The sequence below is a fragment of the Salvelinus namaycush genome, chromosome 23, assembly GCF_016432855.1.
Source record: "Salvelinus namaycush isolate Seneca chromosome 23, SaNama_1.0, whole genome shotgun sequence".
In the NCBI taxonomy this organism is placed as follows: Eukaryota; Metazoa; Chordata; class Actinopteri; order Salmoniformes; family Salmonidae; genus Salvelinus; species Salvelinus namaycush.
In genome coordinates, this window is record NC_052329.1 from 3,801,472 (window position 1) to 3,817,683 (window position 16,212).

Genomic DNA, 16,212 nt, shown 5'->3' on the forward strand with positions numbered 1-16,212 from the left:
CTGACTAGCATAGCCTAGCCTAACGCGACAGGGATATCATATAATATAATTTTCATGAAATCACAAGTCCAAGACAGCAAATGAAAGATAAACATCTTGTGAATCCAGCCATCATTTCCGATTTTTTAAATGTTTTACAGCGAAAACACAATATGTATTTCTATTAGCTAACCACGATAGCAAAAGACTCAACCTCATATTTTCACAATTTTTTTACCGCATAGGTAGCTATCACAAATTTGACCAAAGAAAGATATAAATAGTCACTAACCAAGAAACAACTTCATCAGATGACAGTCTTATAACAGATTTATTGTATAGCATATGTTTTGTTCGAAAAATGTGCATATTTCAGGTATAAATCATAGTTTTACATTGCAGCCACCATCACAAATCTCACCAAAGCAGCTAGAATAACTACAGAGACCAACGTGAAATACCTAAATACTCATCATAAAACATTTATGAAAAATACATGGTGTACAGCAAATGAAAGACAAACATCTTGTGAATCCAGCCAATATTTCAGATTTTTTAAGTGTTTTACAGCGAAAACACAATATAGCATTATATTAGCTTACTACAATAGCCAACCACACAACAGCATTCATTCAACGCAACGCTAGCGATAGAGAAAAACCAACAAAAGATATACATTTCTTCACTAACCTTCAAAATCTTCATCAGATGACAGTCCTATAACATCATATTACACAATACATATTTGGTTTGTTCGAAAATTTGCATATTTAGCGGCACAAATCGTGGTTATACAATGTGAATACGTAGTCAAAATGCAAAACAAATGTCAGGAGAAATCTTGGAGAGGCACCTAATCTAATCAAATAACTAATCATAAACTTTACTAAAAAATACATGTTGGACAGCAAATGAAAGATACACTAGTTCTTAATGCAACCGCTGTGTTAGATTTTTAAAAATAACTTTAGTACGACATACAGCTTACGTTATAGCGAGACAGCGCCCAAAATCAGGGCGATTTTTTACAAAGTGAAAACAGCGCCCCCATATTGACAAAAGGTTAAGAAGTCAAGTTTCAAATATTTCAGAGCAGGCCCAAAATTCACTGCCCCTTCTGTTTAAACCATAATAAAAACATATAACACGTAGTTACTATCTAGCTGCGGGTCCAGTTCTGACATTATGTGTAGGCCTAGCTGAGGCGACCTCGAATCCCCAATAGGTCATTTGGAGCCCGAGCAGCGACCTTAATTGGTGCTGAAAATCCACTTTCCGGGCATTGCTACGGGGTCCTTGAATGAGCTATCGGAAAGAAACGTTGGGGTCCGTCTCTATGGGCCGAGGCGGTTTAAATGCACCTAGTCTTGCGACTATGGGACTTTTCTAAATGTCGTCATTTTCATAATGGTCAAAATCAATTGAAGTTATTGCAAATGTACGAGGATGTTTCTCGGTCTGAGAACCTTCTAGAGCCACATAACTCACCGTGCACTATCGACCTGAGCTCTACAACAGGTTTCTAGAGTTTCAGAGCTCTAGGTCTAACGGTTCTTTGATAGTTCGAACAAAAGTAACTATTGCAGGCACTGTGTGTCTCTAAGCCCCACACTTTGTCACCCCATCCTTGCTGTGTGGGTGTGAGTGAGTTTTTCTTGGAAATCTGATGGGATGAATGACTGATTTACAGTTCATGAGGGTTGCCTAATCACACATATGAAGTTTTGGAAAGATCTGACATTTTTAACCCTTCGAAACAGCCCCTTTGACCCCAATTATGGCACTTCCGGTTGGCACAGGAAGCTAAAAGTAAATACATATCCTCATTAGCATAGGTTTTTACAGAATCCTGAGTTTTAAGTCTTTATGTTAAGAACTGACTGATTTACACAGGGTTAAATGCAGTGATTTTCACAATTGCAGGTTATGTATATCAAAACACTTTTAGGGTGAATTTAATCACTTCCGGTTGCTCCAGGAAGCTTAGAATCGACACAGATAGACCTCATAGTGGCCTGATGGATTGTCAACGAAGACAGGTTCATAAGGCATTATTAACCCACATAGGCTTCATGTTGAATTTAGAGGAGAAGGCAATGTATTCCTATGGGGAGAGATGTCAATGTAAACTGTGAGATGATAAAAACCTGTTTTCACTGTTAAGGGTTAATGTCACATGGTCAAGGTTAGGCTTGAACAGATCGGGAGGACCTCAGGAACGTTCCTGTGGTTGAATTGTCCTTCTAACCTTAACGGTTCTCCCGCTGTCACCAGAAAGCACCTGCAATTTAGGGCCAGGCTTCATTATGGGCCTACTTTTTTCATGGTTGCTGAGCTCAGACCGAGCAAGCTACGGTCTAACTCGGCAAAGCCTAGAGATTATGGTAATGCCATTGCAGGCTCTGAGTGTCTTTAAGCACCGCACTTTGTCACTCCATCCTTGCTGTGTGTGTGTGTGTGTGAGAGAGCTTTTCTTTGACATCTGTTGGGAGAAATGACTGATTTACAGTTCATGAGGGTTGCCTAATCACACATATGAACTTTTAAAAAGATCTGACCTTTTTAACCCTTCAAAACAGCAACTTTGACACCATTTTAAGGCACTTTGACACAGGAAGCTGAAAGTGAACACATATCCTCCTTGGGGTATGTCTTATAGAATTTTAAGTTTTAAGTCTTTATGTTAAGAACTTACTTATTTACAGAGGGTTGAATGAGTGTGTGTTATTTCAGAAAATCACAGAAATCTCGCTGAGCTCCGAAACACTTAAAAAAGATTAGTCAGAACACGCTGCAACTGGATCTGTAACTTTTTTGAAAAACAACCCACCTTTTTTTGAACAACACCAATTGTACAATGTACGATTTCTCTTAAATTACGATAGATAAATGGCTGGTTCTTTTTTTCCTGACACCGTAGGTTCATGTACTTTGACGTGAAGGGGTCAAATTAGCGTTCTATTTTCGTTTTTGACCTTTAATCCCAGAAAAATGGCCATAACTCAAAAAGCGTTGAGGCCTCGACACCATCTTGTTCGGGGCCAACTGCCCATTATGCCAAACCTATGCTCACCAAGTTTCGTCTTCAAAGTATTTTCTGTTTAGGAGAAAAGGCCACGTCGTGATTGGTGATGTTTTGTACATTTGCAATATGATTTCATTCGCCCTCTGGTGGGATTTACCGGGACAGCGGAAAAATGACAAAAATTTGAAAATGTTATAAAACGGAAACCGAATGTCTGAGAGACTTCGTTCGATGACTTCCCGGAAGATCTTGCCACCGTGCACGGCCCGCCGCCGTCCTCAAATTTTACAAACGTTCGCGGACGTCTAGTAAGGGACCGTACATTTGCAATATGGAGTTTCTCATCAACCATACGGCAAATGTCAAAATGTTCCCTTCATGTATGTAAGACACTCATATGTTCGTTAATGTTACATTTTACGAATATTATTTGAATTGCGCGCCCTCCATTTTCACCGGAAGTTGTTGGCTAATTAACTCTAGGCCAGTCTGTCACGAATCCCGCCGAAGATGGTGCCTCTTCCTGTTCGGGCGGACTACTAGCTGCCACCGATCCCCTTTTCTGTTTCATTTAGTTGTGTCTGATTTGTTGCACCTGTTTCGTGTTTAGGTTTGGTTGTGGGCTATTTAAACCCAGTTGGCCCGCCGGCTTTTGTGCGGGCTTGTTTTTCTGTTTGTGGTGTTCGTTTATTCTTGTGGTATCAGTTCCTGCTCAGTTTCGTCCTGTTTGTGTGGACTGGGACTTTATGCGCCCTTGTGTGTGTGGCGTGACCGTCTCTCTGGTTGTATTTGGAATATTAAAAATCCACATCTTTTGGAACTACCCTGCTCTCTGCGCCTGACTCCTGCACTCAAACCTTATTGAAGCCTTGACACAGTCATTTAATAATAAAATCTTATTTACAAAGACAGCCTACCTCAGACAACACAGAGACAATTGTGCGCTGCCCTATGGGACGCCCAAAAACAGCCAGATGTGATATAGCCTGGATTCGCACCAGGGACTGTAGTGACACCTCTTGCACTGTTATGCAGTTCATTAGACTGCTGCAACACTCGGGAGCCAAATAAACAACGGCCAGAAGTGGAAACAACTGGCAAATGTTGGCTACTTTGAAGAATCTCAAATAAAATATATTGTTTAACACTTTTTTGTTTACTACATGATTCCATATGTGTTATTTCATAGTTTTGATGTCTTCAATATTATTCAAAAATGTAGAAAATAGTAAAAATAAACAAAAAGCCTTGAATATGGAGTTGTGTCCAAACTTTTGACTGGTACTGTCTGTTGAAGTGTGTCAAATATGTTTGAAAACACTATGTTAAAAGCACTGTGTGGGCTTGTCCCTAGGATTACCAAAAGACAAAGAGCTGGATCAGTGGGTCACCAATCAGGGCGTTCTTTGCGACAATCAGGTTACGTACCCGGGACAAACCGTGAGCTAGACAAAAACCTTGTCTATGATGAGAGAGGGAGTTGGGATATTGACAGAGGCTGGGCTACGTTGCTAATATGAGCAAAGCAGTGGATAGATAAATGCAGACGTCTGACATTGTGGTAATAAACATGTATTTGAGTCATGCTTTTCCAGATGTTATTTATTTTGTGTAACAAATTCAACACACACGTAAAATAATAGAACAATTATTATTTATTTCAAACCTATACTTGTTCTATTGTTTTATGAATGTGTTTAAATTGTCATGACAGATATCATTTGTTATTATTTTTTGATTGAAATAAAATGTAATTGTTCTATTGTTTTATGTTCGTTTTTAAATTGGCATACAAAAAAAACAACTTTAGAAAAAGCATGATGGATATGATGTTTTATATCCACAATGTCAGAAGCCTGCACTTATCTATCCACTGCTTGCTCATATTAGCAGCATAGCCCAGCCTCTGTCAGTATCCCACCTCCCTCTCTCATCCTGTACCCCGGGGAAACAATAAACACTAGAACCACATCCCACTCGTTGAGAGGGAGTGTATTGGCAGTTCCAGCGTCTTAGGGGGCACTTTCACCTCTATAAAAGAGGAACCCTTCTGTCTGCCCTCACAGACACAGCTGCCCTGCTGAAGGCTGGCATGGCACTGATAACAGACATGGTTCTCTGGCTGCTGGTGGTGGTGATGAGGGGTATGGCTGTTCCAGCCCCAATCTGCTCTCTGCTGGGCCAACCCGCTCTGCCTCTCCTGTCTGCCGAGGGGGACATCAACATTGGGGCAGTGTTCGGTCTACATAGGAATGCCCTCTTCAAGGTCCATTCGTTCACCTCCAGACCAGAGAAAACACCCTGTATCAGGTATGTGTTGAAAAACAACTGTCTGTGGGTACTTTTAGCATTTTTGGAATATTTCTCATCAATATTTCTCACTGAAATTAGGCACAGTGCTTAATTACACTATTGTAGATGATCTGTGAATTTATTTTTGGACAAAACAAGAATACGAATTGTTTCTGTTATACTAAACACTACTCAACTCATCTCGACCGAGTGTATCAGTTTTGCTGGCATATGTGATTGTGGCAAATAAGATTCCTGGCTTCAACTAACATATAATTTTGGTTTGTTATCGCTGTCCAGTTTCAACCCACGTGAGTTCCAGTTTGCACAGACCCTGATCTTTGCCCTGGAGGAGATCAACAACAGCAGTGATCTTCTCCCAGGTCTGTCTCTGGGTTACCAGGTCTATGACTCCTGCAGCTCTGCCACCCTGGGCATCCACTCAGCCCTGGCCCTGATGAACAGCCCTGGACCTGAGGACAGCCTGGGAGACCCCTCCGCCTGCTCCAGATCTCCAGCCGTGTTGGGCATTGTAGGGGAGTCAAGCTCCACATCCACCATCGGAATATCATCCCTGGTCGGACCATTCAGCATCCCTGTGGTGAGACACCTTCTGGTTTGGGCTCTTTAGAGGTAGTATAATCAATGTCAGCTATGTATGAAAGATCAATTCAAATCTTCCCGTTTCTTCCACACAGATCAGCCACTTTGCCACCTGTGCTTGTCTGAGTAACAGAAAAAAGTTCCCCTCCTTCTTCAGAACCATCCCCAGTGACTTCTACCAGAGCAGAGCCCTGGCAAAGCTGGTCAAACACTTTGGATGGAACTGGGTGGGAGTGGTGAACAGCAACAATGACTATGGAAACAACGGCATGGCCACATTCATGGAGGCAGCGTGGCATGAAGGGGTCTGTGTAGAGTACCAAGAGTCCATACACCGCACAGACTCCCGAGAGAAGCTCCTGGAGGTCGTCAAGGTGATCAGGAGGGCCACAGCCAGGGTGGTGGTACTGTTCTTGACCTTGGGGGACCTCATACCCCTGCTGAATGAGTTGGCTCTGGAGGGAGACCCAGGGCTGCAGTGGGTGGGCAGCGAGTCCTGGATCACAGCCAGACTGCTGGCGGATAACAAGGCCTACGACTTTCTGAGGGGGGCGGTGGGCTTTGCCATCAGGAATGCCAGGCTGGATGGTCTGGAGGGGTTCCTAGACAAGGTGCACCCCTCCCAGACGCCAGAAAACACCCTGCTCAGGGAGTTCTGGGAGTCTGTGTTCCAGTGCTCCTTCGAGGGGGGCAGCAGCACGCTGTGCACAGGAACAGAGAGCTTAGCAAAGCTGAAGAACCAATACACTGACGTGTCAGAGCTGAGAATATCGAGTAAAGTTTACACAGCTGTATATGCCATTGCACACGCTCTACACAACCTACTGACAGACTTAAAGAATCACACAGACAGTGGCAACATACCAGTCTACACATCACAGCAGGTGAGCAAGCTCCAGATTCAACAAAACATGAATAACATATCATATGAATCATCCCACTCTAGCTGTCTCTCTATGTGTCTCTCTCATGTCTGTCTGTCTGTCTGTCTGTCTGTCTGTCTGTCTGTCTGTCTGTCTGTCTGTCTGTCTGTCTGTCTGCCTGCCTGTCTGTCTGTCTGTCTGTCTGTCTGTCTGTCTGTCTGTCTGTCTGTCTGTCTGTCTGTCTGTCTGTCTGTCTGTCTGTCTGTCTCTCTCTCTCTCTCTCTCACTCTCTCTCTCTCCATGTTGTTGAGCAGGTGCTACAGTACCTGAAGGAGGTGAGGTTTAGAGTAAAGACAGGAGAGGAGATCTGGTTCGATGCTAACGGAGATGTGGTGGCGTGCTACGACCTAGTGAACTGGCAGCAGGATGAGAATGGGACCCTGCAGTTCCATGCTGTGGGGCTGTATGATTCCTCGATGCCCCCTGAACAGCGCATTACCTTCAACAAGAGAAAACTGGTCTGGGCAGGGGGCCAGGCAGAGGTAGGACTAAATACATGTTGACTATGTTGCAAAAGCATAACACTTGCAAACCTCAAACCACTACAAATGTAAAACATGCATTCTATAATGTTTACATAATCTACAAAGTCTATCTCAATTGTCTTGTTTTGTATTGGTAATATAACTTACACAAGTAGTGACATTAAAATATTTCTGCACGTTTATTTATATAAAATACACCATTATTCAGACGTGTTGTATTTCTCTACAGGCACCTGCAGGGGTGTGCAGTGAGAGCTGTCCCACAGGCACTCGTAAGGCTGTACAGAAAGGAAAGCCTGTATGCTGTTATGACTGTGTACCATGTGCGGAGGGAGAGATCAGTAATATCACAGGTAATATATAATGCATTTAGGGCTACCTGCAATACTTTCAAGCTCTGTCACTGCCCAACAAGACTAATAGATGTGGAAAAACACATGACACAGTGATTCATGGAATGAATGACGTTCTAATCTCCTTACAGATTCTAACGGCTGCTATCGATGTGACTTGGATTATTGGTCAAATGAAAAAAGGGACCGCTGTGTGTTGAAACCAGTTGAATTCCTCTCCTATGAAGAAATGATGGGCATAGTTCTGGTGTTTTTCTCCTTACTGGGGTCTGGTGTTACTACTCTGGTAGCTGTTGTGTTTTCAGTTCATAAGGACACCCCCATCGTCAGGGCCAACAACTCTGAGCTGAGCTTCCTGCTGCTCTTCTCCTTGACTCTGTGTTTTCTGTGTTCTCTTACTTTCATTGGCCGGCCCTCTGAGTGGTCCTGTACGCTGCGCCACACAGCGTTTGGCATCACCTTCGTCCTCTGCATCTCTTGTGTTCTGGGGAAAACAATAGTGGTGTTGATGGCCTTCAGTGCTACACTTCCAGCCAGTAATATCATGAAATGGTTTGGTCCTCCACAGCAGAGACTCAGTGTTCTGGCTTTCACTCTCATACAGGTCCTGATCTGTGCTCTTTGGTTAACAGTCTCCCCTCCTTTCCCCTACAAGAACATGAAGACCTATAAGGAAAAGGTCATTCTAGAGTGTGATGTTGGTTCAGCTATTGGTTTCTGGGCTGTGTTGGGGTATATAGGACTCCTGGCTCTCTTGTGCTTTGTGCTGGCTTTTCTGGCTCGAAAGCTGCCTGATAACTTCAATGAGGCCAAATTCATCACCTTCAGCATGCTCATATTCTGTGCAGTCTGGATCACCTTTATCCCAGCTTATGTCAGCTCTCCTGGGAAGTTCACTGTAGCTGTGGAGATCTTTGCTATTCTGGCCTCCAGTTTTGGTTTACTTTTCTGCATATTTGCTCCTAAATGTTTCATTATATTGCTGAGGCCAGAGCAAAACACCAAGAAACATATGATGGGGAAGACGTCCAATGACATACGATATTAAAGAAACATATGATAGGGAAGACATCCAATGACATACGATATTAAAGAAACATATGATAGGGAAGACATCCAATGACATACGATATTAAAGAAACATATGATAAGGAAGACATCCAATGACATACGATATTAAAGAAACATATGATAAGGAAGACATCCAATGACCTACGATATTAAAGAAACATATTTTAGGAAAGGCGTCAACCAAAGCCCTTCAGGATGGATACTGACCATTGACCTATTCAAAGTCTTTCTATAATAAACACAGACACATCATTTCAAAGTCAGTCATGGGTTAACCTCATCCCCAGGCTCAAATGATACCAAAAAATAGAGCCTGTAAACTCTGTGCAATGAAGTGGGACTTGAAAGGGGAAGGGTTCAAATCAAGGCAGGAGAGAGAGATCCTGCTACAGATTGACTTTGAAAACTGCAGAAAATCTCACAATGATCATATTACTTTTAGGACGTCCCAACTGATTCTGAGTTTGGGCATATTTCATTTTTTATTAATTTCACCTTTATTTAACCAGGTAGCTAGTTGAGATCAAGTTCTCATTTACAACTGCGACCTGGCCAGGATTAAGCAAAGCAGCGCGACACAAACAACAACACAGAGTTACACATGGAATAAACAAACATGGAGTCAATAATACAATAGAAAAGGTGTCCCACACAGTGTGTGCAAATGAGGTAGGATAAGGGAGGTGGGGCAATAAATAGGCCATAGTGGCGAAATAATTACAATATAGCAATTAAACACTGGAGTGATACATGTGCAGATGATGAATGTGCAAGTAGAGATACTGGGGTGCAAAGGAGCAAAATATGAAGTTTACATGTGAGAACTAGGTGCATACTTTCTGATTTCCTGATCTCACTTACTTGTTTAGCCGAATTCGTTTGTAGAGGGAAGGTTCTAAGGGTTATGTTGGACGGTGAAGGACTGAGATATCAGCCAATGTAAATCCGCTCCTGCCATGGACTCCATTCCTGTCTCTTCATGAGACATTGTGAGAGACGGTTCGAAAGAGAAAGAGCCTCCTGGTGGACAAGATCTGTCATGGGTACATAGATGTTCAATAAGTCCAATAAGTCCTGAACAAACATCCAACAGCACATTATGCCAAGCAGCCATATCTACATGGGTGTGGTCGCACATTATGAGAGTCATGACAATAATGAAGCAGAAAGAAAATCTCATTTTTTGACATAGCCGATGTTTCTCACTGCTCTACCCCAGCGGCCACTGACAGCCTGGTGTGCTTCCACAGGCCCCCCCAGTGACCCCCTCAGTGACTGCTGCTGTCCAGTCCAGGTCCAGATCAGGAGCCCACACACAAGCCCCTTACTGAGCCTCTGTCTCACAGGCCTGCTCTGGACAAGCATGGTCTACTATCTCATCAAAAACAACATTGACTTCTTAAATCTCTCCTCATAGGCCTGTGGGCCACAACCCAATGTGTGTCACTACATCAATGGGCATGTGGCATTCATACCACCATCAATACAAAACAAGGTCTCAGTGAAATGTTGTATAATGAATATATGTCTGTACTGCATGTATCGTGTAATGTATTAGCTACCCTTCATGTAATATTACAGTGGTTGTCATAAGCAATTCAGCTGTCTAATATATCTTGATCTCCAGTCTTACTTGAATTATCACAATGCTAGAGAAAGAGACAAATAAAATAAAAAACTAGAATGGTCATTTTCTATGAATTGTGTGACTTGCTTCAGCTGGCCAAATGTATTTGTATGTAGTAGTAGTAACAATAGTAATAGTAAATCAAATCAAATCAAATGTTATTAGTCACATGAGCTGAATACAACTGGTCTGGACCTTACAGTGAAATGCTTACTTATGAGCCCCTAACCAAGAATGCAGTTTAAAGAAATACAGATAAGAATAAGAAATAAAATTAACAAGTAAAATTAACAAACAACAAAAAATTAACAAACAACAAAGAGCAGCAGTAAAATAACAATAGTAAGACTATATACAGGGGGGTACCGGTATAGAGTCAATGTGCGGGGGCTCCGGTTAGTTGAGGTAATATGTACATGCAGGTAGAGTTATTAAAGTGACTATGCATAGATGATGAAAACAGACAGTAGCAGCAGTGTAAAATAGGATTATCTTATGGAGACAGTCAAAGAACACTTTGGAACTCTATTTTTTTCCTGGGAGGAGGAGGAGTAGTAAAGGTAGTAGTAGTAGTAGTAGTAATAGTAGTAGTAGTAGTAGTAGTAGTAGTTGTAGTTGTAGTAGTAGTAGCAGTAGTAGTAGTAGTAGTAGTAGTTGTAGTTGTAGTAGTAGTAGTAGTAGAAGTAGTAGTAGTAGTAGTAGTAGTTGTTGTTGTTGTTGCAGTAGTAGCGGTAGTAGTAGTAGTAGTGGTAGTAGTAGTGGTAGTAGTAGTAGTAGTGGTAGTAGTAGTTGCAGTAGTAGTAGTAGTGGTAGTAGGCCTTTTTTATATATTTTTATTTAACCTTTATTTAACCAGGTAGGCTAGTTGAGAACAAGTTCTCATTTACAATTGCGACCTGGCCAGGATAAAGCAAAGCAGTTCGACCCATACAACAACACAGAGTTACACATGGAGTAAAACAAACATACAGTCAATACTACAGTAGAAAAATAAGTCTATATACAATGTGAGCAAATGAGGTGAGATAAGGGAGGTAAAGGCAAAAAAGGCAAAAAAGGCCAAAAAGGCCACCCCAAAAAAAAAAAAAAAAAAAAAAAAAAAAGGCCATGGTAGCGATGTAAATCCAATATAGCAAGTAAAACACTGGAATGGTAGATTTGCAGTGGAAGAATGTGCAAAGTAGAAATATAAATAATGGGGTGCAAAGGAGCAAAATAAATAAATAAATACATTAGGGGAAGAGGTAGTTGTTTGGGCTAAATTATAGATGGGCTATGTACAGGTGCAGTAATATGTGAGCTGCTCTGACAGCTGGTGCTTAAAGCTAGTGAGGGAGATAAGTGTTTCCAGTTTCAGAGATTTTTGTAGTTCATTCCAGTCATTGGCAGCAGAGAACTGGAAGGAGAGGCGGCCAAAGAGGAATTGGTTTTGGGGGTGACCAGAGAGATATACCTGCTGGAGCGTGTGCTACAGGTGGGTGATGCTATGGTGACCAGCGAGCTGAGATAAGGGGGGACTTTACCTAGCAGGGTCATGTAGATGACCTGGAGCCAGTGGGTTTGGCGACGAGTATGAAGCGAGGGGCAGCCAACGAGAGTGTACAGGTCGCAGTGGTGGGTAGTATATGGGGCTTTGGTGACAAAACGGATGGCACTGTGATAGACAGCATCCAATTTATTGAGTAGGGTATTGGAGGCTATTTTGTAAATCACCGATTTACCGTAAATCACCGTAAATCATCGCCGAAGTCGAGGATCGGTAGGATGGCCGGACTTCCGGTGCTGACAGAGATGGCCTCCTCGCTTCGCGTTCCTAGGAAACTATGCAGTATTTAGTTATTTTACGTGTTATTTATTACATTGGTACCCCAGGCAATCTTAGGTTTTATTACATACAGTCGGGAGGAACTACTGAATTTAAGAGCAACGTCAACTCACCATCGCTACGACCAGGAATACGACTTTCCCGAAGCGGATCCTGTGTTTTGCCCACCACCCGGGACAATGGATCGGATACCAGCCGGCGAACCAATACAACGACGTCGAAAAAGGGGCAGAGGAAGCAGTCTTCTGGTCAGGCTCCGGAGACGGGCACATCACGCACCTCTCCCGAGCATAATACTCGCCAATGCCCAGTCTCTTGACAACACGGTTGATGAAATCCGTGCAAGGGTAGCATTCCAGAGAGACATCAGAGACTGTAACGTTCTTTGCTTCACGGAAACATGGCTCACTCGAGACACGCTATCGGAGTCGGTACACCCAGCTGGTTTCTTCACGCATCGCGCTGACAGAAACAAACATCTATCTGGTAAGAAGAGGGGCGGGGGGGGGGTGGGGTATGCCTTATGATTAACGAGACGTGGTGTGATCATAACAACATACAGGAACTCAAGTCCTTCTGTTCACCTGACTTAGAATTCCTCACAATCAAATGTCGACCGCATTATCTACCAAGAGAATTCTCTTTGATTATAATCACAGCCGCATAAAATCCCCCCAAGCAGACACATCGATGGCCCTGAACTAACTTTATTTGACTCTATGTAAACTGGAAACCACATATCCTGAGGCTGCATTCATTGTAGCTGGGGATTTTAACAAGGCTAATCTGAAAACAAGACTCCCTAAATTCTATCGGCATATTGATTGTGCTACCATGGCTGGTAAAACCCTGGATCATTGTTATTCTAACTTCTGCGACGCATATAAGGCCCTCCCCCGCCCTCCTTTTGGAAAAGCTGACCACGACTCCATTTTGTTGCTTCCAGCCTATAGACAGAAACTAAAACAGGAAGCTCCCACTCTCAGGTCTGTTCAACGCTGGTCCGACCAATCTGATTCCACGCTTCAAGATTGCTTCGATCACGTGGATTGGGATATGTTCCACATTGCGTCGAACAACAACATTGATGAATACGCTGATTCGGTGAGCGAGTTCATTACCAAGTGCATTGGCGATGTCGTACCCACAGCAACTATTAAAACATTCCCCAACCAGAAACCGTGGATTGATGGCAGCATTCGCGCGAAACTGAAAGCGCGAACCACTGCTTTCAACCATGGCAAGGTGACTGGAAACATGACCGAATACAAACAGTGTAGCTATTCCCTCCGCAAGGCAATCAAACAAGCTAAGCTTCAGAATAGAGAAAAAGTAGAGTCGCAATTCAACGGCTCAGACACAAGAGGTATGTGGCAGGGTCTACAGTCAATCACAGATTACAAAAAGAAAACCAGCCCCATCGCGGACCAGGATGTCTTGCTCCCAGACAGACTAAACAACTTCTTTGCTCGCTTTGAGGACAATGCAGTGCCACTGACACAGCCCGCTACCAAAACCTGCACTCTCCTTCACTGCAGCCGATGTGAGTAAAACATTTAAACGTGTTAACCCTCGCAGGGCTGCACACCCAGACGGCATCCCCAGCCGCGTCCTCAGCGCATGCGCAGACCAGCTGGCTGGTGTGTTTACGAACATATTCAATCAATCCTTATCGCAGTCTGCTGTTCCCACATGCTTCAAGAGGGCCACCATTGTTCCTGTTCCCAAGAAAGCTAAGGTAACCGAGCTAAACCCTACCGTCCCGTAGCACTCACTTCCGTCATCATGAAGTGCTTTGAGAGACTAGTCAAGGACCATATCACCTACACCCTACCTGACACCCTAGACCCACTCCAATTTGCTTACCGCCCCAATAGGTCCACAGACGATGCAATCGCAACCACACTGCACACTGCCCTAACCCATCTGGACAAGAGGAATACCTATGTGAGAATGCTGTTCATCGACTACAGCTCAGCATTTAACACCATAGTACCCTCCAAACTCGTCATCAAGCTCGAGACCCTGGGTCTCGACCCCGCCCTGTGCAACTGGATACTGGACTTCCTGACGGGCCGCCCCCAGGTGGTGAGGGTAGGTAACAACATGTCCACCCCGCTGATTCTCAACACTGGGGCCCCACAAGGGTACAGCTCAGCATTTAACACCATAGTACCCTCCAAACTCGTCATCAAGCTCGAGACCCTGGGACTCGACCCCGCCCTGTGCAACTGGATACTGGACTTCCTGACGGGCCGCCCCCAGGTGGTGAGGGTAGGTAACAACATCCCCACCCCGCTGATCCTCAACAATGGGGCCCCACAAGGGTGCGTTCTGAGCCCTCTCCTGTAATCCCTGTTCACCCACGACTGCGTGGCCATGCACGCCTCCAACTCAATCATCAAGTTTGCAGACGACACTACAGTGGTAGGCTTGATTACCAACAACGACGAGACGGCCTACAGGGAGGAGGTGAGGGCCCTCGGAGTGTGGTGTCAGGAAAATGACCTCACACTCAACGTCAACAAAACAAAGGAGATAATCGTGGACTTCAGGAAACAGCAGGGAGCACCCCCCTATCCATATCGACGGGACAGTAGTGGAGAGGGTAGAAAGTTTTAAGTTCCTCGGCGTACACATCATGGACAAACTGAATTGGTCCACCCACACAGACAGCGTGGTGAAGAAGGAGCAGCAGCGCCTCTTCAACCTCAGGAGGATGAAGAAATTCGGCTTGTCACCAAAAGCACTCACAAACTTTTACAGATGCACAATCGAGTGCATCCTGTCGGGCTGTATCACCGCCTGGTACGGCAACTGCTCCGCCCACAACCGTAAGGCTCTCCAGAGGGTAGTGAGGTCTGCACAACGCATCACCGGGGGCAAACTACCTGCCCTCCAGGACACCTACTCCAGCCGATGTCACAGGAAGGCCATAAAGATCATCAAGGACAACAAACGCAAACGTCCCACCGGCCAATAGCCAGGGAAAATACAGCGCGCCATATTCAAATAACATGATATGAAAATCAAACTTTCATTAAATCACACATGTAAGATACCAAATTAAAGCTACACTCGTTGTGAATCCAGCCAACATGATTTGAAAGGCTTTTCGGCGAAAGCATAAGATGCTATTATCTGATGATAGCACAACAGTAAACAAAGAGAGTAGCATAATTCAACACTGCAAGCACGACACAAAACGCAGAAATAAAATATAAATCATGCCTTACCTTTGACGAAATTATTTTGTTGGCACTCCAATATGTCCCATAAACATCACAAATGGTCCTTTTGTTCGATTAATTCCGTCGATATATATCCAAAATGTCAATTTGCACCGTTTCATCCAGAAAAACACAGCTTCCAACTTTCGCCAAGTCACTACAAAATATATCAAAAGTTACATGTAAACTTTACCAAAACATTTCAAACTACTTTTGTAATACAACGTTAGGTATTTTTAAACGTCAATAATCGATCAATTTGAAGACGGGATGATCTGTGTTCAATACAAAAAGAAAACAAACTGATGCAACTTTTTTCGTAACGTGACTCTCTCAAAAAATGTACTTAATGTGACCCTCATTTACGATAGCCCTACTTCTTCACTACACAAAGGAATAACCTCAACCGATTTCCAAGGACTGGTGACATCCAGTGGAAGCGGTAGGAACTGCAAGCAAGTCCATTAGAAATCTGGTGTCTCTAAGAAAGCTCATTGAAAAGACAGTGACATCAAAAAAATACAAATTCTGAATGGTTTGTCCTCAGGGTTTTGCCTGCTACATAAGTTCTGTTATTCTCACAGACATGATTCAAACCGTTTTAGAAACTTCAGAGTGTTTTCTATCCAAATCTAATAATAATAATATGCATATCTTATATTCTGGGGATGAGTAGCAAGCAGTTGAATTTTGGCATGCTATTTTTCCGAAAGTGAAAATGCTGCCCCCTGCCCTCAAGAAGTTAAACAGCCACCACTAACATTGAGTGGCTGCTGCCATACATGTAAAAAATGGATCA

General features: G+C 43.5%; 1 protein-coding gene across 1 annotated transcript; it reads left to right on the plus strand.

Moving 5' to 3' along the window:
• The first annotated feature begins 5,132 nt into the window (after positions 1 to 5,132).
• LOC120018027 (extracellular calcium-sensing receptor-like) lies at positions 5,133 to 8,708 on the plus strand. The gene is made up of 6 exons (XM_038960982.1): positions 5,133 to 5,314; positions 5,597 to 5,897; positions 5,995 to 6,783; positions 7,077 to 7,304; positions 7,537 to 7,660; positions 7,792 to 8,708. Exons 1-6 carry the CDS (start codon positions 5,142 to 5,144, stop codon positions 8,706 to 8,708), a joined length of 2,532 nt encoding a protein of 843 aa, XP_038816910.1. The 5' UTR covers positions 5,133 to 5,141.
• Positions 8,709 to 16,212: the final 7,504 nt, after the last annotated feature.